Genomic DNA, 20,768 nt, shown 5'->3' with positions numbered 1-20,768 from the left:
GGCTTTGAGATTCTCCTCAGCTTATGTCTGAATATTTATCAAGATATTTAATCAGAATTCCTCCACATGTTTATGGCACCACAAGAACAATCTAGTTAAGATGCAGATATGCCACACAGCTCGAACAGAACAATAGTTCAAACTTCAGACCTGCCTTATTTATAATTTCTTTGTACAACAAGAGAACAAATTAGTGTTTTTTCCCTGAAAAAATTAGTGTTTTTTCCTTTACTGACAAGTAAATTTTGCCTTTCGTCTGCAAATCTTTCTTTTGCTTCCCAGCAAAAGGCACATTTTCCTATTGCTAATACTGTTAAACACATCCATATTTTCCTCTTGGACCTCATGATTTTCCCAACAATAACAAAGTCACTGACCACAACAGCCACCTCTGGGTTATCTGTACAGATATTTGATAGAAGGAACTGGAGATTGGGGTAATGAAGAGCAAGAAGATAAAAGATTACTTGAAAGGTGTTTCAGAGAACATTCTTCTATCACGGAAGGAGAACATTCCCAGGTTTGGGAAGTGTTCAGGACCTCTCCCAAAGATGGAGAGGAGAAAGAGAAGGGAGGTTGGGAGGGATGCAGGAAGGAACAGAAGTAGGGATGGAGGGACAAGGGAAGTGAAAGGAAGGAAAGGAAGGAGGAAAGGGAAGAGAGGGGGTAGAAAGCAAAGGAAGGAAGAAGGGAGATGAGGGAAGAGAGGAGAAAATGTGGGGATTTTTGATTGTGCTGCTCCTGCATGTCTGAGAATCTGGAGACATTTGCTTAATGGAATATTATTTTTATTCTTTCATAAATCCAAAAAACCACATTTTCTTTCCTTGGAAAATATGTACTAAACAAGTCTTGACAGATCCCTTTTGTTCACCACTTAAATCAGAAGTCATGTATTTGAATTAAAAGGTCTTAGAGAGGAGACAAAATTTTTAAGAACTAAAAGCCCCTTCTAATGTGGCAAGTGGTGAGGAGGAGGAGGAAGTAGTTTAGAAGGGAGGTTTCTAATATTTGCTTTCATCAGAGCTAAAAGCATTTGGTGGGATTTGGTGGGATTGGCCTTTGCTTACATTACCTGTACAGCCAGACTTTCATTTCATTTAAATGACCTTTTCCAGACCATGAGGAGCTTCCCCCTAAACTTTGCCTTTCCCTTGGCTGTCACTGTCATATTTTCTGGAAAAATCCTCTTTTCCCAGGATTCTTCTCCTGGGAAGCTGAGAAACCTCCGAGAAAAAGGAAAACAATAATTATCTCATTTGCTTCTCCTGTGTTTTGCTGCTTTGGAATGTGGTTTGGAGATTGTTTATCCAACAGGTTCTTGTTTGATTGGTTTCATGTGAATTGTTTTAACTTAATGATCAGTCATGGTCAGGCTGTGTTGGACTCTGGAGAGAGTCACGAGTTTCATTATTATCTTATTAAGCCTTTTGTAAGGATCCTTTTGATATGATATGATATGATATGATATGATACCATACCATAGGATAATAAATTTGCCTTCTAGGAACATGGAGTCAGATTCATCATTTCTTTCCTGCCATGGGGGACCCAGAAAATACCACACAGAAAATACTCCACTCTGAAGGAGCCATCCTGGAGCACAAAGAGCAGCTGATACTGCTGCCCTGGAGCCCAGGGTGGTTTGGGCTCTCAGGTCTCAGAGCTGCATCCAGATGAAAATCCTGCCTTCACTCCAGGTGAGGTGGAAAGCAGCAGACTCTGGGAGATGGAAAACCACAGGATACCTGTGCCTGCACCAAATCAGACCTGGAAACATAATTTCCTGCTCAGCTCACAGCCAAAACAGCCACCAGAAGAGTGCTATTGGAGACAAATTGGAGGAGTCAAGTCCCTTCCATCAGGTCTTTGTGCAAGGACACAAGAGATGCCATAGGAATATGAGGAAACCTTCCTGGTGCTTGGAAGCTGAATGTGGGAAATGGATTTGTAGAGAAATCTCAAAGCCTGATAGAAGGCCCACACAGTGTGCATCTGTATGCAAACTTTGAGATAAGAAATGCTGACTGAGAAATGCCATGGAATAGGACAGACATTGCTGAGAGAGAAATGGAACTAGAAACAAGTTTCCAAGGATGGTTTTGTAAATAAGACTAGATACTTTGGAGACATAGAACTGTGAAAGATGCATTGTAGTGGGACTCAAGAGGGGTAATTTTAGATGATCAACATCATCTACAATATGGTGTGTCTAAAGCTGGTAGGCCAAGAAATACTTACAATGTATTGTAATTTATAATGTATTGTAATTTATAATGTATTGTAATTAGGAAATTATTGGCTTCTAATTGTGATGGTGTGAATTATAACATCTGTATTGTCTCACCCTTCCCATGAGACTGAAAATGGAATGAAAATTTTTAAAACACCTCTCAGTTGCCCCATCTCTGGGTCAAAAAAGGGGCTTGATGCAACAGCTGAGCAGAGGAGTGAGCACTTACAGCTGCATGGAAAAACCCAACACCTCCTGTTCCCTCCTTTTCAGCCTCTGTTGAAGCCATGAAATGTGCCAGGGAGTGAAGCAGAGTTGCCCCATCCAGCAGGGAGCTGCACAGACCTGCACAGAGCTGCTGGCAGCAATAACCTGGCACTCCCTGCAGCTGCACCTCCCAAACAATCTTTGTGCCTCTTTGGCACTCTGCAGGAGGAGTTTCACAGCAGCCTCCACTCGCTGCCCACCATGGCTGGCTCAGAAAAGGCTCCCTGGCCGCCAGGGGAAACTCCTTAGATGTGGAACAGGGAGTGAACCTGGGGGAAACCTGAGCAAAATGGCACCAGAGCTCATCTGCCTCTTCCTGTGCACTCTGAGTGCTCCAAGTCTCTCAGGTAAATCACTGAAAGATCTTCACTGGCCCAGGCAGGAGATGGAGAGGCTGTGAGTAACAAACTCCTCTTTCCCTTTGTTCAAGATGCCTCAGCAGCAGTTAAATCAAATGAGTACAAGGTCAGGCGATCTTGAATTTTAATTCTTTTTCTAAAATGAATATCAGAATAGGCAAATGAAAAAGGCAACCTGTAAATTTTGTTCTGCAGGTCATTTCTGAACTCTAGAGGGAAATTTCAGTTTGAAGGAATTTAAGTAATGCTGTATTTGTCTCTGCTCTTTTGCTGCTCTGTGAGAAGCTGAACTCTCAATTCTTCTTTCAATGCTGATCACTCTGAGCACAGGGATGCAGGGTCAGAGAGGAAGGATAGAAAGAGCTAATTAATAGCTCAAATCACTTCTCTGAGGAGAAGTGAATCACTTGAAGTGAATCACTCTTCTCTGAGGAGAAGAATCACTTGTCTGAGGAGACATCTCCAAAGCAAACATGGCCGGTGTGCTTGGGTTTTCCCTGGTCCAGGTTTCCTCAATGTGCAATTTTTGGTTGTGTCAGCAACATTCTGTTTTCTTGTGCTTCGTTTTTTTTCTTCTGCCTCAGAAAAAAAATCATTTTACAGCTTCCTCACTATTTGTAGCTCTTAGATGCTCAGACAGAATCCAGTGACAGCATCAAGTGGTTTCTGCTGGGAAAGTTCATTCTGTGCAATAGGGAAGATTATGACAACTATATTTTATAAGGTGACAGAGCTAGACAATGGTTCTTTAAAGAAATGTGGGGTTGTTTTTACTGTATTTTTGCTTAAGGCTTGGTTACCTGAGTGCTGTTCCAGGCAGGAGCACTGCTGCCTGTGTGGGTGGTGAGTGCCAGCCTCACACTGTGACAGAGAGTGGGAGGGAAGCTGGGATAATTTACAGCCTGTCTGCCATCCTCTTGGCCTCGGCCTGACATACAAAACTTCACATCCCAGTCTCCTTTCTGAGCAGAGAACATTTATTGGTGCAATGCTGATGCCCCAAGCTGCCCTGTGGCTGTGCAGAGCAGACTCCAGGGCAGCAGCCACTGTGTTCCTGTCCAGCCCAGGAGTTGGGGTTTGATTCTGGGGACACAAAAAGCCAAGGGGGCCGTACCACGGTCTTGCCTCTTGCTGTGAGTTTGGTTAATCAGCAGATGAGGGAGGGATGGCCCCAAAGCCTGCAGGTTGGGGTTCTAGCCAAAGAGATTTTAGCATAATGTATTATCCTTGTGGAAATTGCTATTTCTAGGACTTAGAGATGTGTGGGTTTCATTTTCAACATTTAGCCAAAAAACAAATGCCTTTCTCTTCTCACGATGTTATAGACACAATTTTCTTGTTACCAGTGTTGAGAATTCAGAATTCCCTTGTCAGACTCTCCTTGACTGAAATTTCTCCAAATGGGGAGTCAGACCATGCTGCAAGACACAAAAAGCTGGTGGCATTGTTGTCCTCCAGATTAGCAAAAGAAGATTAAACAATACAATGACTGGAAGTTAAAAAGCCAATGCTTATTACAACAACAGGAAGAATTTCTCAGCCTTATGTATAAAATTTTAAGGGATTTTCCAGGTAAAGCACTCCTGAACACTGTACAGCACCAAGTCTGAGCTTGCTGTTTCTTCTTGTGTTTGTTGAACCCCTGAAAGAAGATAATATTACAAATAAAGAGGTGATTGTATTAATATTTTTACACTGTTCACATTCACTTAGCAGTAAGTAGTGGTGATAATAGTGATGAAGTAACAGCAAGTAATAGGAAATATTATATTGTTCTATATTCACAGAGCAACAAGGATATTAAAATATATCCCAGAGGAATGAAACTTTGTCAAGGTTTATTTAAGGTATTTAAACTGAAATGTTAGACAGACACATGTACTAGACTTGACCATGGTTTGGGTTTTTTTAATTGTAATTCTCTAATGCAAAAAGGATAAAAATACTAAATTAAAAGGGCCATCCCATTCTAAATGGAAATGTGTTCTTTGAGTAACAAATTAAATAGAATATACTGCTGATAGGGTAGGAGAAAAAATTGCTATTTACAGAGAAAATATCATTTCTTTGGCATGACTGGAGACATTAGGGTGAGAGTCAAAAACCTGGCTTGAATGAGTGTAGTTTTGCTTTTCCTGTGAGGCTGCTGGTGGATCCAAAACCAGATGGAAATGTGGCAGCCCTGGGCTCTCAGCCCTCTGGGTCCTGCATGTTCTCTCTGTCCAGTTCTCTCCTGCTTTGGATGATCATTGTTTCCTTCTCCCTCAAAATGAACAAACCAGAGCTGATGGATTAATTCAGCATTCAAACACTTCACTGTTTGTACTCAGTGCTGTTTATATAACCCAGAATTGTCTTTCCTCCCACTGTTAAATTTGTGTTTGTTACAATTGCTTTGTGGGCTGTTGCAACAGATGGGTGGGAGAAACCATGAATATCATTTGCTTGGCTATGACACAGGATTATGTCTAGATCAAAAGTACTCTGGAAAAGCACAAACTCTCCTCCAAACTGTAATTTTCAGCATATAATGCCAAACAGAAACTGAAATCAGTGAACTGCTTTTATCTCTATAAAATAGAGATAAATTATATGTGCTTCTGCACATATATTGTCATTGGATACAGAATTTTTCCTAGTGAATGCAGGAAAGAATTTCTGTATGAACTTTTCATAATTTCCGTATTTTCATAATTCTGAGTTTTCCTAATTTCTGTATGAGCTTTTGTGGTTCAGCTGAAGTGAGGTGGCAATTCACTGCCAGTAGAAAACTCACTGGTTTTGACAAGAAAAAGGTGCCCTAAGCCAAGCATAGGCAGGAAATGGAGATTGGACTCAGCAGACAGGAAATAACCCTTGGGCCATTACAGGATTGATAGTCCAATTCAGAACTCTCTGCTTTTAAAATGGGTTTCTAGATAGTTTAATAATATGAGGTTTAGTACTATTGAATGCAAAAAAAAATTTATATCAAAAATGTCCTAAAGCCAAGAGTTGAAAAAATAGGAAAACCTTCAGTGCAGCTCACCCCTGCTCAGACCTGGAGCTCCATTGTGTCTCTGAGCCCTGGGGAGAGCCAATATTTGTTCATGGGATGAAATCTGGTATGGATTTCACACCCACAGGTATGCCAAATCCCAAAATTAACATGGGAACCAAACACAGGGAAAAGTAGCAAGAAATCTGAATGTTGAGAAGCATGGAGAGCACAAGAGACCAAATGGATGATTATGTTTTGCTTTCCAACTTTGTTCATCCTGTGATTCTACTGCAGTATGAAGTTCATTAAAAACTTGGCTTTTTTCATTTTTTAAATACTAAAAGTGCCTTGACTACAGTGCTCTGAGTGTATGGAATCTCAACCTACCAGAACTGCTGATGTGGCAGAGAGTGACCCTTCTGTTTGCTAAAGGACAAGGAAGAAAATTTCTCATCCCAGAGAAAATCTGAATTTTATTTGAAAGAGCAGCTGAGCATTGTGTCAATAATGTATGACTTGTGCTAAAGAATCATAAGAGAGTTGGCATAACAGTTCCCCACATCATTAGTGACTTTATAAAAATATGATAAAGGAAATTAGACAGCTATTGTTCCAATGCTTTGAAAAACATTACTCATGGACTTGTCAGCCTGGTTTGACCCTGGGTAGAACAACTGACAATTTACTGGTGAACTTTATAAACATGGCTCAGAAGAAAACACACTTTTTAGTGGCAGTTAAAGACTATTGGATGACAAACTTGGTTGAGACAAATTTAATCAAAAAAATAATCTTTAAGTAACACATTGTGATAGCACAGTTCTCACTGTCATATTTTCTGAAAAATCCTTTTGTCAGGATTTTTCTCCTGTGAAGCTAAGAAGCCTCAGAGAAAAGGAAAACAATTCTTATCTCATTTGCTTCTCCTGTGTTGTGCTCATGTGGAATGTGTTTGGAGATTGTTCACCCACAGGTGATTGTTCCATTGCATTCTGCTGAGAGCTGTTTTCACTCTTTGGCCAATCAGGGCCAAGCTGTGTCAGGACTCTGGAGAGAGTCAGGAGTTTTCATTATTATCTTTTTAGCATTCAGTAAGTATCCTTTCTGTATTCTTTAGTACAGTTTAGTATAGCCTTCTTTAATATATTATAGTATCATGAAGTAATAAATTATCCTTCTGGGACCATGGAGTCAGATTCATCATTCCTGCCTTCATTGGGACATTCCCTGCAAATCCAATAAAGGATCTGTCCCAGAGCTGGGATCTCCCTCAGCAGCAAATCCAGCCTAGAAAGGAGCAGTACATTTGGAACCATGGTTTCTTTGGAGCAGTTTATGGAGTGCAACAGAGCCAAGTCTGTTATTTGGCTCCATTAAACCCGACTGGAGGGCTTGGCCTTCTCCTGCCACCACAAAAACTGTGGTGGGAAAGCTCTGTTCAGGTCACTGTTGGACTGCAGCTCTCAGCCTGGCATGGGCAGCATTCATCAGCTTCACCCAGGCAAGAAATTCTCTGTCCTAAACCAGAATTAAGCCAATATTAAAAATTCATCCAACTTTGGAAGTTATTCACTACTTCATGAGGGAGCAGTCCTCACTCACACAGAGGTCTTGGTCAAACTGTTTTAATGATACAATGAAAAACAGAAATAAGGCAAAGGAGCACTTTTAGCTGAGCTGCTCCATCCTTTCTTCTTCTCTGTAAAATACTTCAAACACTGAAGTGACTGTAGTGACATGAAGCGTGTGCATCTCTGATGCAAAACAGTGTTTTGCACTATTCTTCTAAGCTTCTCCCCTACCCCGCCCCCCCCAACAGTAAATTCTTTTTTTTTTCCTTTCTTTTGCTGGGATTTTAGGAGGAGATGCTTTGTTGCCAGCACCTCAGAGTATCTCCATTCTTTCAACCAACATGAAACACTTCTTAACTTGGAGTCCTGTGATCGTCCAGGGTGCAACTGTGAGATACTCCGTTGAGTTTCAAGGGTAACTACTCAATTTTTTTATTCTTTTTGCATTTTGAACATTGTTTATCTCAACTTTTGGTTCTAAATTTTTGGTTGTCTGGTTCATATTCAGTTCACAAGCCTAAGAGAAGTTTAGCACTGTTAATGAGAAAGGAAAAATTCCTTTTGTTCCAGTTCTGGAACAGTTTGCAAGTTGATAGATGCTGGAGTAATCCAAGGTGTGCATCAATTCCATATAAGAAATCTTCCTCTATCCAAGAATTCAAAATTAAGAAGATTTGCAACATTTTAGTTAGAGGGGGAAGGAGAAAACATTGAGCTTTATTTCTTGTAAACATTTTAAACATTTGATACCACAGCAGGTTTCTGGTACATTTGAGCTCTGACTTTTATTACAATATGGCTTTGGGATTGGGGATTGTGGAAATCCAGAGCACTGGGAATATTTCTCTGTTTTCTCTGGGGTGCCCCGACTCCCAGGGCAGCACTGACTTTGACCCTCATTCATGGCGAAAGTTTCTTAGACTTCAAGACAAACTACAATCCTCAAAAGTGTGAAATAGATTATAGAGAGTAGTGCAGGTGTATCACTTGGTGAGAAATTTAGGTTTTGGGATTTTTAGTACGTTGTGGATGGAAGCAAGATGGAGGGCACAGGGTGTAGTCCTGGGTTTTATTCTTCATGCTTTTTCTTTCTTCTTATTTATGGGTTAGGGCAGCATTTCGTAATTGGGAAGAAAAGTCCTCATTGGGGGCTCTGTGGGATGAGTTACTGGGTTAAAAGGGAAAATAATCTAGGTGTTACTTCCTAATTGGATGGTTTAGTCCTAAAAAACCTTGTACCAAGAGATTGTTGGCCATTTTGTGCCTTCTAATGAAAAGCTGTGAACTCACAGCAGTGAGACAGTTTTACTGGTAAGAAATAATAAACACTTGAGTCCAAACACAAATTACTGTCTCAATTAGTGCCTTCAATCCATACCCAGAAAAACCAAGGACTGGTCCCCCCACAGGGGATGATCAAGTCAAATGAGTGGGCAGGTTTGATGCATCAACACTGTGTGGGCTGTCCCCACCTCCCACAAGATCGTGCTGAATTTGGCTCACGAACCCAGCTCAGGGTGATTTTCTCCAGATAAGACCCAAAACTCACCCACACTGCTTCCAGACACCTGTGGTGCTCCATCCCCCATGCATCCCAGTGCAGGTTTTACCTGGAAAGAATCCAGCAGCAGCCTTGGCTGCACAGATGGAGCTCGTGTCAGACCGCTGCCTGTGTGCTTCCTCTCCTCCTCAGGGAATACGAGCGGGAATACGCCAACGGGAGCTGGATCCCCATCTCGGAGTGCTCCCTCACCACAGCCACCATCTGCAACCTCACCGAGGACATCTCAGCCTCTGTGGCCTACAAGCTGCGTGTCAGGGCAGAGCTCGGTGCCACCAGGTCACAGTGGGGCACCACCAAAGGTTTCTTCAACCGTGCCATGAGTGCGTCCTGCCTTCAATGGCATCTCCTGGGCTGTGTGCTCGGAGCTGGGTGTGCTCAGAGCTGGGTTTTGGGGTGATCTCAGAGCTGGGTGTTGAGGTGTGCTCAGAGCTGGGTGTTGGGGTGTGGTCATATTTGAGTTTTGGGGTGATCTCAGAGCTGGGTGTTGAGGTGTGCTCAGAGCTGGGTGTTGGGGTGTGGTCATATTTGAGTTTTGGGGTGATCTCAGAGCTGGGTGTTGAGGTGTGCTCAGAGCTGGGTGTTGGGGTGTGCTCAGGTGCCTGTTTGTCCCCCTTGCGTGGCAGGCAGAGCACAGATATGCACAGAGCACCTCCTGCTTCTCAGCTGCTCTCATCCTGTGCTGGGGGGTTCCCTTCTCAGACAATGTTCTGGGTATGAGTTCATCCCAGGCAGAGCCATAATCATTTGGGCTTGAATTTCAAGGATTTTAAAGATAAGCAAGATGACTGCAGGGATTTCCTTTCACAGGCTGGTCACTCTTACCCTTAAATTTAAAGGATTGTGTTCAACTAGGCTTGCTGTCATTTAATCCAAGCCATGTAGTCACCTCTAAGAGGTCCAGAACCTGATCCTAAGGGAGCTTTTACTCTAGAAAACAGCCCTGTCATGCTCCATGTGCCTGGTACTAAATCCCACTCCATGGTTCCCTCTTCCCATGGTGTCAGATCTATGAGGTAACCTCAGAAGAGGAGAGAAAATGGTCATTGATTTCCTCCTAGCAATGCAGGATGTTTTCTCCACATCCTTCCAAGTCCTGCAAAGCCTGAGGTCCAGCTCAACCCAAGCATTAAAATGAGCATACTGTTTCCAGGATTTCTCTGGAATTATTTCCTCTGTTCTCTGCCATGTAGTCAACAAAAACTGTGGTGGGAAAGCTCTGCTCAGGTCACTGTTGGACTGCAGCTCTCAGCCTGGCATGGGCGGCATTCATCAGCTTCAGCCAGGCAAGAAACTCTGTCCTAAACCAGAACTGACCCAATATTAAAAATTCCTCAACTTTGGAAGTTATTCACGACTTCATGAGGAAGGAATCCTCACTCACATAGAGGTCTTGGTCAAAACAGCACCATCAGAAGTGCCACCTAAGCACAGTCTAGAGAGTGCTTTAGATAAAAAATCCTTCCCTTTTCCAGCAGCTGTGGAGGCACAGACAGAGGAACAGGCCACACTGTCAGGCAGAGACAGGGCAAGGACACCCCTGAGACAGGAACAAAAGCAGCAGCTTCTCATGGCTCAGTGAAGTGTTTGGCAGCTTGGGCCTGTGTCTCAGGGACCCCAAAGCCTTCAGACTGAGCTGTGACACTTCAGAGGCCACAGCTTGCACTGGGATTCAGTGTGAATGTGGCAGATGTTCAAAAGAGAAAGAAAAGTCCCTGCAAGTTCTTGTCCTTTTGCATTTTTCCTGCCCTGCTGTCACACCTCTTGGGAAGCCTGAGAGGAGCAAAGGGATCCAAACCCAGCCCACAGGGCCTGTCAGGGGCTCACAGGCAGCCAGGGCAGCAGCACAGCCCCAGGGCCAAAGCCACAGGGCAGAAGCACATTGAGTCATGGAAAACGCTTTTTGAAAAGATCTTCCTAAAGCAAACAATTTAGTCAGTCTTCCTTCTTCGTTTCTCATCATTCACAGAGTTAGTTGGTATCCAGTGTGCCAGCACAGAGCTAGATAGAAATGCTCCTGTTTGTTTGACAGCTGCATCTTGCAATGTCCTTTTGTTAATACATTACACAATATTTGCTTTTAACCACCAAATGATAACAGTTTGATTTTTTTTTTTTAATTTTGAGATGTGGTGCTAAGGAGATTTTCACCTTTTTTATTCAGCTTTTCATTTAGAAGTAAAAAGTAGATTTCCAGGTCTCCCATTTGTGGCACACTCATCATGTACATGCTTGGATTTTATGTTTTCATACTGCTCAGTATTAGTGGCAATTCACTGGATGTAAGAGCAAATTCTATTAAGAACATCTCTTCTATATGGCACCATGCATCACTCTCCTTCCTTTCTTGAAAGCAAAGAAGTTGAAATGTGTTTCAGCTACAGCAGAGTGGTAAAAAATGGCATAGATAAGTGTGAATAATGGCACAGATAAATAGTGCAAACATGATCTCTGTACTGCCTTGAACTTCCCAGTTCATAAATGTACAGTGCAGATTCATCTCTGCTCGATTGATTCTCATTATTTCACTCACATTCCTCACAGCAGAATCCCAGACAAAACCAAGCTTTGAATATCAAAGTAAGCAGGAAGCAAATCGCCTCAAGATTTACTTGCAAACATTTCCAAAACCTGAAGCCACAGCAGATCATCAGCCCAAGTCTGTCTAAACCATGCAGACACTAAAAGAAAATCAGGATTCATGTGAATTACCCTGAGGCTCATCATGTTTTTTCCTTCACCTTTGAATAACTGCCAAAATTCCCAAGAACAGCAGTGGTTTTCCAGCTCCTGTTCTGTGTGGCAGAGCTGATCCTGCCCAGGAGCACAAGAGCTGCCCTGCTCTGCTGTCCCAGCCTCGGTGGCCCAGCTGCTTCTGCTGCAGCTCTCACGGCACCCTCAGGCCAGGCAGCTCCTCCACTGCTGGAGGAGAAAACTCAAAGCCTTTCAAGTTCTGTGCAGCTCAGCTGCTGCCAAATTCCCATTTGCAATGCCAGCCATGGTATTCTCCTCCTCCTCCTGCTGGAAGTCTGCTCCTGCATTTGGACGCACAGGGAGGAAGAGCAGCAAGGTTCCTGCCCCTCTGAAGCTGCTCCTGCAGGTTGATGTTGTTCCAGTGGTGATGGCAGCCTCTGTCCCTCCTGTGTGGGCACAAGGGGATCTCAGGGCTGGCTCTGGGTGCTAATGGTGCTCTCTGTGTTGGCAGCATCCCTCACCCCACCGCTGCTGAGGGCCGTGGCGGATGGGCACCATTTGCTGGTGGAGCTGGCAGACATGGGACCCTCCTTCCAGTTCCGGGTGCTCTACTGGAGGAAGGGCCAGGAGAGCAGGGTGAGTTTTACCCTCATATTGTACAAATAAGTGAGCAGGGTGAGTTTTACCCTCAGGTTGCAGGAAATAACTGAGAGTGCCCTGAGGGATGCACACAGGGCCTCTTTGCCCATCCCAGTTCCTGCTGTGGGGCTGCAGGACCTGCCTGGAGTGGGTTGGTGCCACCTCACCCTGCACACACCAGGGGTTGCTGTGGGCTCCTCATGGAGGAGTTTGTCTGTTCTTTCCATATCTCCTTCTCTGGGAAAAGGAATCCCCTCAACACACCTCAACTATTGTGGTATTTTCTGTGGTTGAAGGGAGAAAATCATGAATCTGACTGCATGTTCTTATAAGGGTAATTTATTATTTTATTATCTATATTATATTAAATATTTTATCATTAAAATTATATATTAATTATATTAATATTAATTATATCCTATATTATAATTATATATTAATTATATTATATATAGTTATATATTAATTATATTAAAGAATGCTACACTAAAACTATTCTAAAGAATAGAGAAAAGACACAGACAGAAGGCTAAAAGATAATGAAAAACCCATGACTCTCTCCAGAGTCCCAACAGCTGGACAGTGATTGGTCATTATGTTAAAAAAAAATCACATGTTGGATAAACAATCTCCAACCACATTCCAAAGCAGCAAAACACAGGAGAAGCAAATCAGATAATTATTGTTTTCCTTTTTCTCTGAGGCTTCTCAGCTTCTCAGGAGAGAAATGCTGGCAAAGGGATTTTTCCAGAAAATATGACAGTGACAAACTATAGCTAGAAACCAGAAGTCAGGAACCAAAGGTGTTTGTGCTGACTTCTCCCTCTGAAGTTCATCTGGTTTACTCAGACTGGGGTTAAGGTGTCACAATGAGGTGCTGACAAACTTTCCTCAATTTTCTGAGTCAGAAACTTCAGCATTAGTAGTCCTTGATGGATTTTGTTCCATTAATTTATCTGTTCTGGCTTTCAACCTGTGTAAACTTCTAGCTTGTACAGCTTCCTGCAATAAGCAATTCTGCACCTTGACTCTTGTGCAGTCTCAACCTTGATTTGGGGATGACAGAGAGAAAAATTATTCCCCGTTCACTTTCCCTACCACTATATTGGCTTCATATTCTGTATCTTTCCAGGCCAAGGACTCCCAGACTCCTGAGCTGTTCCCTGTGGAAGCCCTCACAGCTATTTTTGTCTTTGCCAGGGTGTGGGCAGAGAGAAACCTGCAGAGTCCAAGGTGCAGGAACGCTCTGTGTTAGCACCACAAAACAAAACAAGTCTTCCCATTCTCTTGTTTCTCCAGCAGTTGTTAATGTGAGCACCACAGAGCTGACAATCCCATGGAACCTGAACCCCAGGATCCTGTTTGGGATGGAGGATGCTGTGAAAATGTAGGAGAAAATTCTCATGAGCATAATTCCACATTTCTCAGGGTTGAATTGCATTTGTTGCTTTATTACCAGATCCTCCTGCTGTTCTTCACTGTTGTCTGTCATCTTTGCTATTGTGAAGTGGGTTTTTAGCACCACTAGCAGGTATCAGTTTTCATTATTCTTCCTGATCACCTCTGCTAATACTGAGTCCCCACCATAACTTCCTGCCACTCTCAATTAGCAATTTACACACATACAAAAGTCTTTAGCTTATAAAGAGGAGCAGGAGCAGGACTGCCCACTGTGAGATCCAGCTAAATGAGATCATGGGCTTTCTGACACCTTAAAAACAATCAATAGGTTTGCATCTGGTTGTCTTTTATGAATTAATTTTATCAATTTAACTTAATTATTTATTAAATCTTCTTAAGTATGTGATCTTAATGACCTCAACCTTAATTCCAAAAATTTCAGAATACTTTCTACCAACTGGACTGTTGCAAACATTAATTTTACTGGTCAAGACAAGTCCTGTGCTGGGACTCTTATTATTTTTTTAAATTATTTTTACATTTGACATGTCTCATTTGATGTTTTTGCAAGAGATCACCCCAGGTACTCATAGACATGATTTTTCCTTGAAATATTTTCAAACTAATGGCCCTCCATATCATGTTTCTGTGGAGAAGGCTATTTTGATGGTGGGAAGGGCTTGCCCTGCCAGGAGAGCCCTCCTGGCTCGTTGGAGTTTTCCATATGTGTGGAGCTGGAGGCTGATCAGGCCTTCTGTGAGAACAGGTTTGCATCTGCAGCACAGCAAGAGGAGCAGCTGGGGAGCTGTTAGCCATTCTCTCATGGCTGGGACACTGAAACAGCAAATTCATTTTGCCAGCAATGATTGCAGACCTATTTATGGCAATAATGTACTGCTGGCCACACTCTGTTTCAATTTGCTGCAGTGTGTCTCTGGTGCACACACCAAACTCACTGGCCCCTCACTAGCTGGTCCATCCCCTCTCTGAGCTCCCTGGCACAGCTCTCACACCCTGTCCCAGCACAGTGACGGTTTTGGCATCCATCACCATGAAAAACCATCACCATCCACACCCAGATAAAGCTCAGATCACTTGAGACCTTGGACATTTCCCTCCTAGCAGGGTGCCAGGCTCTGCTCTAGGGTTGTGGCCCAGCATCACCATCAATCTCTGGCTTACAGCTCCTTCCTTCAGCCCCTCCTGCCCTTCCTGAAGTACGTGGGCTCATTCTGCACCCCACTGTGCTTTGCTGGCTGCTTTCATCCTCCTTTTGTCCTGCTCACACAGGCTCAGACATCCCCTGCTGCCCCCTCCTTTCCTCACTGGATGAGCATTATGGTGATGCCAGATCATTTTTGCATTTTCCCTTTTCTGTATCTCTGTGTATCCTTTGCACTGATTTTTGGAGCTCTGTAGCCCATTATTGCATTCCTAGCTGGTTTTCCCAGTGATTTTCCCCACCATATTCCAAAGCATCTAACCTACCTTGGTTCTTCTTAGAAACCAAGGCCAAAAAACAGCTCTTGGAGACACATTTTCACCAATAAACTTCAGTTCCACCTGAAGGGGGAGGATTTAGAAGGGGCATGAACTTGGGGGATGTGGAGGGAGGGGAGTTGCATCAACACTTGTGCTCTTAATTGGTGCTTTTTTCAATTATGCTTTACTGAAGTTATAATTCTGTATTTATATATTTATACAGATTTACTGAAGTTACAACTCTGTATTCAACCTGTGGGGAGGGTTGTGGACATTTTCCATACCTACCCCTGGAGGCCTCCAATAAAGATCAACCTTTGTGTTACCTCCTGCCCTAATACTATCTCAGAAGGGTGTGTTGTTTCATTCCCAGCTCCTTTGAGGCACCAATGCAGGGCAGCTCTCTGAGGTGAGATCCCTGCCCTGATGTTTGTGTTGTGGGGCTGTGGCAGGTGCAGCAGAAGGTGCTGAAGGAGGTGAGCTCCATGGTTCACCTGGACGCCATGGAGGCAGGAGCTGAGTACTGTGTGAAGGCTCAGACTCACGTCCAGGCCATCAACAGGAGCAGCAGCTTCAGCCCCACGCAGTGTGTGAGGGCTCAGGGTAAGAGCCAGCCCTCCCTCCTGCCCCCTGCCCAGCCCAAAGCTTGTGGGAAATCAATTTGAAGAGAATTTTTTAAGTTAGTTTCTGAAATAGTTGGCTTCTGATGGTGATGGCGTGAATTATGACGTCTGTATTGTCTCACCCTTCACAGAAAACTTAAAAAATAGAAAAAATAAAATAAATAATAATAATTAAAATATTTAATTTAAAAAAATAATTAAAATACTAAAATTAAATAATATTCTTAAAATTAAAAATTAAAAATAAATAATATTATGATATTATTATAATAAATTATAATTTGTTTTAGTTATTATTTATACTTTATTTATATACTTATATTTATAGTTATAGTTATTAATTATTTATAAAATAATATCATTTATTATATATTATATAATTAAATTATTATAATATATAATAAATTATTGTAAATAATGTTATAATATTTTATATTATGACGATATTATAATAAAATATTGTAATAATTATTATAATAATATTATAATATATAATAATATATAATAAATTATTGTAAATAATGTTATAATATTTTATATTATGACGATATTATAATAAAATATTGTAATAATTATTATAATAATATTATAATAAAAGTAAACAAATAAAAATAAATAGAAATAAAAATATTAAAAATTCTATTATAAAATAATTTAGAAAATAAATAATAATAACAAAAATAGAATAAAAATTTTTAAACACCTCTCAGTTGCCCCATATCTAAGTCAAAAAAAAGCTTAATCTAACATATGCTCTTCCTTTTGTTTCCACTCCAATCTCCTGCCTGGTTTGCTGTGTTTGTTCCTTTGCAGAGGTACAACAGGAAGGGTGCAGCCCCACCCTGGCACTGGAATTGGCTGGGGAGGGATGTCCCCAGGGTGGGTGGCAGAGCAGCCACAGAGGACTCAGGCTGTGCAGCGAGTGTAAGCTCCCTGCAGGGTCTCAGGGAAGTTTTGCTGCTCTCTCATTTGCAGGTGACAAATCCATGTGGTTGGTTACTGCCCTCATCTCCTCTGCTGGCTTTGCTGTGGCAGTTTTGACCCTGCCTCTCCTTGCCTGGAAAATCAGTAAAATCTTCCAATACTCCTGCTGCCCTGCTGCTGTCCTGCCAGATACACTGGTAACTTTTGTTTTTACTGTGTTTTATTGGTTTTTAGCATGCTGGGTATTCACAGGAGCATGGGGCAGTGAGAAAAAGCAGATTGCCAGGAAGTCTTGCCCTTTCCAGCGTGAGGAGCTGAGCTGCCGGGATGCAGCAGCCCTGAACTGCCTTTGGCCCCAAACCCTGGGCAGGGAAGATGCTCCTGGTGCTTCTGGGGAAAGGGCTGGGGAGGCAGGGACTGCCCCTGCCTGAGCAGCTGCTCCCTGACCCCACCAGCTGTGCCACTGTCAGCACTGCTCCACGTCCCTGCTACCCCTCTGAGCTTCTCAGCAGCCTGCCAAGGAGAAATCAACCAACAGCTCCTGGGGAAAATGTGACGATGTCCAGCTCAAGTGAGAATGCAGCTTAGCTGCTTCTGTGGCTGTGGGCTCTCTGGGCAGCTGTGGCAGGAAGGAAGAGAGGAACACTTTGTGGGGAAAAGGACAAGCAGCCTGAGGGTGTTTGAGGGAGTGCATTTGTTTTCCAGAAGGAATCAGAGCCCCCCACCCAGCTGATACTGCGGGGCAGGGAAGAAGCTGAGCAATGTGACCTGATGGTGGTTGTGATGCCCTCAGAAGAAGCTCTCCAGCTATGGATTCAAAAGGCGCTTTAGAGCAGCCCAGAAAACCAACAGCCCCTTTGTAGCACCTTCATCCATCCTCATCAAAAGCAAGTAAAGGTGGCAGCTGCCAGTTCCTGTCCCTGTCCTTCATACTCTTAGGAGCAGACATGGGGTGACCCAGGCCCCCTTTTTCACCAGAGCAACACCTGGAGAGCCCAGTCCCTTACTCCAAATCATTTCAGCCTTGGTGTTTTTACCTCAGTAAGAGCTTCTTATGTGGCTAAGCCAGCTGGAATGATCAGGGGACAAAATCTAGACCCTGAAGTGAGGTGATATTCTTTGAAAAGGGCATGAGGGGATGTGGCATCCTAATCTGTGCATGTGACAGGCACAGTGCTGGTGCCACCAAAACTTGCAGAGAGCACCATGAGGGATGCCCAGCTTTCAGGACTGCTGTGGAAAACAGCCAGATCTCTGAAGTGCTTGGAGGGAGCTCTGCAAGACCAGCAGAGCATCACTGACAGTGTACAGCTCCAGTGTCACTCAGTCAGGGTGTCAGAAATGCAAAAGCTGTGTATTGTGGCATTCACATTCTCTGGAAAAATCCCTTCAACCAGGAGTTTTCTCCTGGGAATCTGAGAAACCTCAGAGAAAAGGAAAACAATTCTTATCTCATTTGCTTCTCCTGTGTTGTGCTCATGTGGAATGTGTTTGGAGATTGTTTACCCACAGGTGATTGTTCCATTGGATTCTGCTGGGAGTTGTTTTCACTCTTTGGCCAATCAGGGCCAAGCTGTGTCAGGACTATGGAAAGAGTCAGGAGTTTTCATTATTATCTTTTTAGCATTCAGGAAGTATCCTTTCTGTATTACTTAGTATAGTATTCTTTAATATAATACAGTATAATAAAGTAATAAATTAGCCTTCTGAGAACATGGAGTCAGACTCATCATTCCTGTCTTTGTCAGGACATTCCCTGCAAATATAATAGTGTATACATGAAGAAAAAACCAAGACCTTTAGGGAGAAGAAAATTAGGGGTGAATTATTTAAATGAGAGAGGATTGGAGTTGAGAAAGATTGGGAAAAGACAGAGCAAGGTAGACTCCAGAAACAGTAAAAGAAATGGGAAAAGAGAAAAAAATATGTGTGAATAGTGGTCAGGATTTTCCAGGGTGCTTGCTGGTCATCCCTGTGGTTCAATATCATACCTGAAACAGGACAGGGATTATTTCACATGAGGCAGATCTGTTGCTGTGGTCAGGAGGGCCAGAGTGAGGGGCAAATGCAGTTCTCATCTTGGCAAACAGGAATATCAGGCTGGATGGATCAAGCATCACAGCACTGCCATTTAGTGACCATCCCAGGCCTGATAACACCATTATCCTCCAGGCATCTTCTCCTCTTGAGGAGAATTGCAAATTGCAAAAGACAAGAGAAATTCCTTCTAAATACAGATAAAATACAGGTGTTGTGTATATTGCAATTATGGCTGTCACACTGGAAAAAAATCGTTTATCACCTGTAAAGCAGAGACATGAAAAGACATTGACCTGAGAAGCTTTTCTCAAAGGCTCTCAGTGGTTTTAATGAAATGCAAGACATCTCAAAGAGTGCACCTTTTCCAGTTCCATTCTTGCAGCCTTGTGTGAGGCCATGGGGTGGCAACAAAGCACTGTGGAAAGGCAGAAGTGGCTCAGGAGTCTGTACCTGAGCTCTGCCCAGGCACTGTGAACCCTGGCTCCTGGCCAGCCCCTCATTTTCCTCCTGCAGCCCACTTATTTGGTGTATTCCTGTCCCATTTGCTTCTTTCTGGACAATGTGGAGTGCAGAGCTTTGGTGTTGAATTTTAAGATTGATATTGCTGAATTTTGAGCAAATTACAGGGTGAGAAAATCCATGCAGGTCTGGGCATTTAAGAATCAGCATTCATTATTAGTTTGTTGATAATTAGCTGGGAAATGCCTGGCTACAAGCACCCATAAGATGCTGGGCCCAGAGATGATTTGGGAGCAAAGAAGAAAAGAGCATTTTCATGGGCAGAAATGACCCAGCAGGTCTCACCCTCCCCAAACCAAGCTGGAGCAGCAATGGGAGGCAGGCAGGGAGTGATGCTGGCAGTGTTTGGGGAGCACAGGCAGCACAGAACTTCAGCTCCTTGCAGGGTCAAGGGCTCCTGGGCAAACATCCCTTGGCACAGCTTTGCCCACTGCTTGAATTGTCAAGGGCAGCTCCACATCACAGAGGTGATGGGGCTGCTTTAGGGACCTCCTGTGCCTCACCTTTATCTTTATTTTATACCCTATAGACTCGGAGGAGTTCAGTGCCTTGATTTCTAGACACTCCACAGAGGTCTAGAAATTTCCATGCAGGAAATGATCCTCTGGCTTGTCCATGCCATAGGTCCAAGAAGCCTCAGCAAGTCCTCCTATCTCTTGCCCCCTCACTGCTGCATTTTCAGAACCACAGAATCAGAATCTTCTTAGCTGGAAGGAACCCACAAGGACCAACAAGTCCAACCCTTAAGTGAATGGCCCATATGGGGATCAAACCCACAATCTTGGCATTATCAGCACCATCCTCTAACCAGCCGTGGAAGCACCAGCAATTATTCAGGGGTATATAGAAAAGAAGAGAAATAAAAGGCCATTGAATGTGAAGGGCTTTTAAAAAATTATTTTCCTGTGTATTTTCCAGCTGCACATTAAGCATAGAGCATATGTTTCTTCCTCACTTGCAATAACAGATTTTATGTCCTTCCTCATTGCCAATAAAGCAGTTAAACTGTTGTAGAAAACTGCACAGACAACATTAAACAAAAGAAACACCCAAGAAAAAATTCTTAAAATGGGGACATGGGAGAGAACTGTGTAAGTGCCACTGCCTCCTTAGCAGACTACTCTCAATTTACATTAGGATATTCCAGTTTATGGCAGCTTGAAGCCAAATTTGAGATGGTGATTGAAAATCCTTTTCAACCTCCTCCTTGGGAAGAATGGGCTGTATTTTGTTAAGCCTGAAAATCGTGGTAGAGAACAAGAGCAACTCCCCTGCCTGCCATGTACCCAGGGCAGGGTGGCACTGGCATGGGCAGCTGCCATCACTGACTCCTTAATTCATTTTCCTGCTATCCAAAAGTCAATTTTGGCATGGCAAACACTGCCCGTCATTACTAATTTTTGTCCCACCACCACAATACCACCTTGCAAAAAGGCCCAGGCCATTCACCACAGTGAAGAATGTGTACAGATGAG

The 20,768-nt window shown here is 43.1% G+C and overlaps 1 protein-coding gene across 1 annotated transcript; it reads left to right on the top strand.

Moving 5' to 3' along the window:
• Positions 1 to 440: 440 nt before the first annotated feature.
• IL20RB (interleukin 20 receptor subunit beta) lies at positions 441 to 17,565 on the top strand. The gene is made up of 8 exons (XM_054271166.1): positions 441 to 520; positions 2,666 to 2,847; positions 7,699 to 7,825; positions 9,104 to 9,294; positions 12,177 to 12,301; positions 15,640 to 15,790; positions 16,786 to 16,931; positions 17,440 to 17,565. The coding sequence occupies exons 1-8, from the start codon at positions 441 to 443 to the stop codon at positions 17,563 to 17,565; spliced, it is 1,128 nt and encodes a 375-aa protein (XP_054127141.1).
• The last annotated feature ends 3,203 nt before the right edge of the window (positions 17,566 to 20,768 follow it).

This window comes from Melozone crissalis, unplaced genomic scaffold, assembly GCF_028551555.1.
Source record: "Melozone crissalis strain CALT ecotype California unplaced genomic scaffold, PUWL_Pcris_2 ptg000012l_1, whole genome shotgun sequence".
Classification (NCBI taxonomy): domain Eukaryota; kingdom Metazoa; phylum Chordata; class Aves; order Passeriformes; family Passerellidae; genus Melozone; species Melozone crissalis.
The sequence above is the reverse complement of the archived record's forward strand: the minus strand, read 5'-3'. Positions and strand labels throughout refer to the sequence as shown.